The following is a 6,000-nucleotide window of genomic DNA, read 5'->3' on the forward strand; positions in this document are numbered from 1 at the left end:
ATTGTTGTTATTTATACTTTGGATGCAGGTGTAATTTCAGAAATAAAATGAGACAAAATCTTTGTCATTCTCTACTTTCTCAACCTCTTACAAAATTCTATGTCATATAAAATTGGAGTCTTCTTTTTATCCTCTCTATATTGACTGATATGAGGACTAACAACTTGGGTGGAGAGGTTTCCTTGCACTCAAAATAAATAAATAAAATAAACAAAAAACTAGAGATTGAAATATATTTAAAGGAAAATGTTGAGATCCAAATATCTGTGTTGCACAATGTGCATGTAATGACAAACCAATAAAATGTTCAATATAAAAAAGCAGGCAAAGCTAGTTGAATAAGGATAAGTAATCATGCAGGCCATTCACTAGGAAAAGTAAATGCCTTCATCACAGTCGATCAATAATGTACAGAGTTTACTGCACTCATGAAGGAAGTTATCCGTGACTGGTCCTTTTGGATGCCATCCAAGGCACAAATGCCACTACTAACATCAATTCCATGAGGTTTAAGAGTAGAAAGGGCTTCATGGACATTCTCGGGGGTAATCCCTCCAGCCAAGAGCCATCCATTCCTGCTGCTAATTTGTGGTAGCTTAAACTGCGCCCAATTGAATCCTTTGCCACTGCATGGGCATGTCAAAATAAAGCAAATCAAAATTCCTTAATACACTTTGCAGGAAGAAAGCAATAATATAAAGTATCAAATGAGGATGCTCGGGCATTGACTAATTTTCAATAGTTGAGAAATTGAACACACTAGGCAGGTGAACTGCTCAAACGTTAAGTAAGACATCCATCTTTTAGGAGATGAAATCTTTGCCCTGGCCAGTGGAGCCACATGTCTATTACTATTACTGTTACACTACTAAGAAATTATCACGCTAGCTAAGGAAGGGGGGGGGGGGGGGGGGGGGGGGGGGGGGGGGGGGGGGGGGGCGCTAGAGAGATGAATATCGGATTCAGAGAAATCAGGTCCATGTCAAAGTGCCTGGTTAAAAACTTACTCGCTGAAAAACGACTTTCTAGTTTACCATGTAACATATGGTAAAAATTACTAAGCACATATTTCATGACATCTGAATTTCCATTACTCCCTTGACTTCACAGATCCAAACTACAATGATTGGTTAGATCAAACTCTGAAAATAGAATACAACAACAATGCTTGTAGTCTAGGAAAAATTGTCCTAGTGTTGGCCTAAACCTATAAACAGGTTCAAAAGCAATATGTTTTTAGTTGCCTAAGTAAGCTTTAGCAGATCCTATGGACCTATAGCAAAACAGCCAGATTTTATTCACTGGGAAAAATTTTGGAATGGGAACTAAAGTGGTTGCATGATGTGATATAGTTCTCTCACTCCCCCCCCCCCCCCCCTTCTTCCCCATAACAACCAGAGAGACAGAGTACACGACTTGACCAAAATGTCAAAATATTTGCTCTCCACAGCCCTTGAAATTGAAAATGTAATTGATTTCAGTATAAGTAAAATTTTTATTGAAATTTCCACGAATTATTTCAATTTACTGAAATCTCAAATTTTCAGTGAAATTTTTTGAAAATACGACTATGGAACATATATTTCCTTGAACGGAAAATTGGCGATTTAAACCCAAATTGAAATTTCTATTCAATAAATTTTATTTTTTATTAAAAAAAATATATATTATAGGAAGGACATGAATGAAAATTTTCAGTCTTTTCAAATTTTATGTGTAATTGAACTTTGATATTGGCTAACAATATTTTATTTGGCCTTTATGCCCAAATTAGTTGTATGTAAATAATAGCTAACTTTATCTGATTTATGAATTTCATTTATATCAGTTGAATATGTTTAGTATGATCATTTTATTACAATAATTGCACCTTACACAGCATATACAAGTCTACAATGTTTTAGTTCCAAATCTTGCTCTATTATATTTGTTAATGTTTCTAAAATTTTTTTTTTTGGGGGGGGACTCCATGCTTTACTACTGATTTTCATAATTTTCTTTAAAATCATAATTGAAATTCATGTAAAATTTCCAGATTTTTGAAGTCTTGAAATTTTTTTCGAAATCGAAATTTAAAACACTGTAATATGAAGGAGGAGGCAATCATGTCTTACCTGCCACCTTTAGCACTATCCACAAGAATCCAATCAATGAGAGAACATTCTTCATTACAAATTTGGTTAAGAAGGCTTCCGTCTTCATTAGCATGAAGAACATATATTACTCGATTTTCTTGAACTAAATCTGGAAGAGCATCCCTAGAACCTTTTCCATGAAGCTGCATAAACTCAGAGCATGTTACACTCTCAGAGGAATCATCCAACCATATGTAAAGTAATCGTTGGAAAAATAAATTTGACTTGGTGAGTATGCATGTATGTCGGAATGTGTGTTGGTATGTATGCAAGTGAGTCATATCCGTCTAAGGGCATTTATGAGCATGCATGGATTAAAATTCATGTAAAGTCCTACATATACCATTGTAAGTCATGAGAAAAGGGTAAGGGAGGAAGTGTTCACCCACTGCAGGGAGTAAGTGCTTTGTCCCTATTTAGACTTGATTTCAAAAGTCTGATTAAGTAAGAATAATGAATGATTATTTCCTTGTAACCTTTCTCCACACCCCATGCTTCTTAAGAGAGCCCATTGCCTTTCCCAACAAAATGATATCATGGGCTGCAGCTAATGCCAGTAAACAAATTAAACAATAGTAACTATCATTAAGACATATTCTTGCCTGCACCAACTCAAGACTTGCCGCATTAGAAGCTCTTTGTATAGTCTCTGCATCATCATCCACAAATACTCCAACAGGCTTTGCTCCATATTCCCTTGCAACTTTTGAAATCTCCTTTGCAACCGCAAGTGATATGGAACGCTTTGAGTTGGGCCAAAGAATCATTCCAATAAAATTAGCACCCGCTTCTGCGGCCCTGGCAGCATCCCTAGCTGATGTTATTCCACACATTTTGACTAGAGGCTTATTCTTTTCATGCTCTTTGTGACCAGAGGAGATCTCTGCCGATTGAGATAGCGTGCATGCCCTTATATTCTTTGAAAACAACCTAATTCTTGATACATGCAGCTGTCTCCCCCGTAGATCTGCAAGCACGCAAGATTAAATTCAAGGATTCAGCTACATTAAGAAATAAATGTCTCATTTGCAACCTATATGAAAATTAGAATCCAAGGAAAAATGGATTGGATGCTCGTATGCCTGCAACTTAAATATCTAATAAATGAGGTTGCTTTATGATCTAACTTCTCTTAATTCTTAAATTCTTGATTTCAAGAATTAGTAAGATTAGAGTCACAGGCAACATCAAATGATCAACACATCCCCCCTCCCCACAAGACAAAAAAAGAAACAGGGGTATGATTTAAATTTAAACACGAGGTAGTGAGCATGATATGTTCTCCTTTCTTAAGATTTCAAAGGTGGTATGGGAAATTTTACATTGAGAATCTGAGATTAAGATGAAAGACTTCATTTCTGTCTACAAAATGGTTAATCAAGGTAATTTCCACATTATAGAATCAAGGTGAACCTATTTACACATTTGGATAAACCAATGCACCTTGACAGGCATTAGACATTCTAAAATGGGGATTGTCAAAATCATTCACAGCATTCTCCAATCAAGATAGATAAACAAGATACATAACAGCCTCTATAAAAAGGCATAGTGGAATGTGCATGAACTGGGAGATTTTAAAAGCCCTTCTTGTTCCCCACCATGTGCCACTTGGCCAGTTAATTAATGGATCAATAGACAAGTTGACAATCGAGGCGCATTCTCACGACAGCATACAAAGAAATTAAGCAAACCTGTATTTTGCCTTTGGTGCATGCCTAGAGCTTTGGGTTGAACATGACTTCTTGTTGTTAACCCTGAAAAAAAAAATGAGTATAATTATAAATTCAAGTTTCACAAATCCCCTTTCTAAATGACAGTGGATCGCACAAAACTTTAGAGAAATAAACAGATCTATTGTGTTTCACATTGTACCAAGAAGTTTCACATCCACAGGTATGGGGTTTTAAAATAGGAAAATTGGGAAACAAAAGGAGCGCCCTCTAAATAAGCCAAAGAGGCCCTTATTGGTAGTATCACTTCCATGAGAAAAGCTCCATATGGTGTACATATATATAGTAGTTCTTAGTCCTTGGTAGACAAAGAATGCAAATGAAAACAGGAACGAAAAATATTAAATACATTTGTCTTTATAGACTTGATGCAATGTGAGCTTTCAAGGCCTGCGACACCAAATTCATTAAGTTCAGAATTAATGGGGTTATTGGCAAGTTTTGCATTCTATTATTTTCCAGGATTTTTTTTTTCTATTTTCGTAGTATTATACAATAGTACTTTTATTAGGTAAACATCAGTAGAATCTAGTGTTTTATTTATTATGAAAGAAACATCATAGCAGTATTTAGGTTTCCTAATTTTATTTGCTTGATTCCCAAGCATTTTAGGCCCAATAAGTATGTGATTGTAAGAGGTTTTGTTTAGAGTTGAATAAAATAGTTGAATTTGGAGTATTAGGGTCTATCCCTTTGTGTAAATAGACTATTGAGCTTCATATGTGTACCCTTGTAGCATCAAGACTCCTACACTTACTCCAACAATTAATCTCAATTTAACTTGTCTTAATAGACTCTGAATTTGGATTCCTAGCAAGCATTAAAATTATACCAGATAAATTTATATAATTTTTTTCAGACCGATGTGGGAAAAGCCCATGTTATTTATTGGTTCCATTCTAGAGTATGCTAGGTCAGAGTAATTCCAGAAAGCTCATAGCGCTCCAAGATTGCCTGTGTAGCACTCTAGAACAAGAAGCGTCATCATGAAATTAGATGTCATTCAAACCTCCAACATAATGAGAGTAACATGAAACTGAGAAGAAATAAAGCCAAATGGCTCAAATCATTCTTCTATACTAAAATAGAACCAGCGTTGCTTATTGTGCACAGGCATTCAAAACAGCACTTCATTAAAATCAAAATTATCAAAGTTCCAGCCCAATAGGGAAGCTTCACTTCCATATAGGAGGTTAGAAATCGAATAACAGGGGAAATTCTGCAAACAGTTGGAGTGCGACAAACATACAGAGTGAGAGATATGTACCTGTAATCATGTTCTCCATTTTCGAAATCTCCAACATAAGAATGCTGAAATCAAGCGATACCCAACTCAGAAAGTGTGCAAAATTTAAGAAACAAATAAACAATCACCGAATGATCTTTTACTACCCAAAAATAAATAAATAAATAAGTAAAAAATAAAGTACGCACTCTTACAGGCCAAGTGATGAATCAAGCAGCGATACTATGAAATGTCACCATTAAATTATCCCAAAATGAATTATATTTTAGAAAAAAAAATTAAGAAAACGAAGTATTCTCCTCGACGATAGCCTCTGCTCTCTCTCCGACGATTCCTCCAGTACCTCCTCTCTCTCCGACGACTCGACGGCTGCTTCCAACGATTCCTCCAAGCTTCTCGTCTCTCTCCGACGAGTCGACGTTCCCTTCCAAAGTCTGATCTGTCTCCGACGACTCCTTCTGACGTAGTTTTTCCCTTCGACGAACCCTTCGGAGCTGTCGTCTCTCTGCAGCGGACACACTGCAGTCCCTCGCCGAGTATTTTCGAGTTTTTCCCGTTTTATCCCGCCTTTTTTTAAATATATTAATAGAAAATATTTCCTGAAATAACTTTGGTGTAATCTCACTATTTGAAGTAGTGAGATTTACTATGTGTCATTTCCATAAAAAAAAAATTTTAATATATATTTTTAAAAAATAATAAATCGGGAAATAAATTATTCTGCGTAATAAATTATTTCTCGATTTATTATGCAAAAGAATTTTTTTTAAATATATATTTTTATATTAAATATAAAGATAAATATATATTTTTGAACAAATCTCAAAATTTTAATATATATTTTTATATTTTTTACTAAATCTCAAAAATACTATTTTTTGTTTAA

At 35.1% G+C, this 6,000-nt stretch overlaps 1 protein-coding gene across 3 annotated transcripts; it reads right to left on the bottom strand.

Annotated features, from left to right (window-relative positions):
• Positions 1-212: 212 nt before the first annotated feature.
• Positions 213-5,669, bottom strand: LOC131165687 (N-(5'-phosphoribosyl)anthranilate isomerase 1, chloroplastic-like). 3 transcript variants are annotated; one of them, XM_058123691.1, is made up of 6 exons: positions 5,309-5,669; positions 5,136-5,179; positions 3,830-3,892; positions 2,738-3,102; positions 2,115-2,278; positions 213-626 (listed from the first exon to the last, which is right to left on the bottom strand). In XM_058123691.1, the coding sequence occupies exons 2-6, from the start codon at positions 5,170-5,172 to the stop codon at positions 401-403; spliced, it is 855 nt and encodes a 284-aa protein (XP_057979674.1). In that variant the 5' UTR covers positions 5,173-5,179; positions 5,309-5,669; the 3' UTR covers positions 213-400. The 3 variants fall into 3 exon arrangements, with proteins under 3 accessions (XP_057979674.1, XP_057979672.1, XP_057979673.1); XM_058123689.1 differs by having other exon boundaries at positions 5,303-5,669; XM_058123690.1 differs by having other exon boundaries at positions 5,458-5,663.
• Between the last annotated feature and the right edge of the window lie 331 nt (positions 5,670-6,000).

Source organism: Malania oleifera, chromosome 10, assembly GCF_029873635.1.
Source record: "Malania oleifera isolate guangnan ecotype guangnan chromosome 10, ASM2987363v1, whole genome shotgun sequence".
NCBI classification, from domain to species: Eukaryota; Viridiplantae; Streptophyta; class Magnoliopsida; order Santalales; family Ximeniaceae; genus Malania; species Malania oleifera.

Excerpts from the sequence above, each read along its gene's own strand:
- LOC131165687 (XM_058123691.1), bottom strand. The coding sequence starts at position 5,172 with ATGTTGGAGATTTCGAAAATGGAGAACATGATTACAG. Across the intron at positions 3,103-3,829 it reads GCACCAAAGGCAAAATACAG|ATCTACGGGGGAGACAGCTG; the intron begins GTTTGCTTAATT and ends GCGTGCTTGCAG. Across the intron at positions 2,279-2,737 it reads CAAGTCTTGAGTTGGTGCAG|CTTCATGGAAAAGGTTCTAG; the intron begins GCAAGAATATGT and ends GAGTTTATGCAG.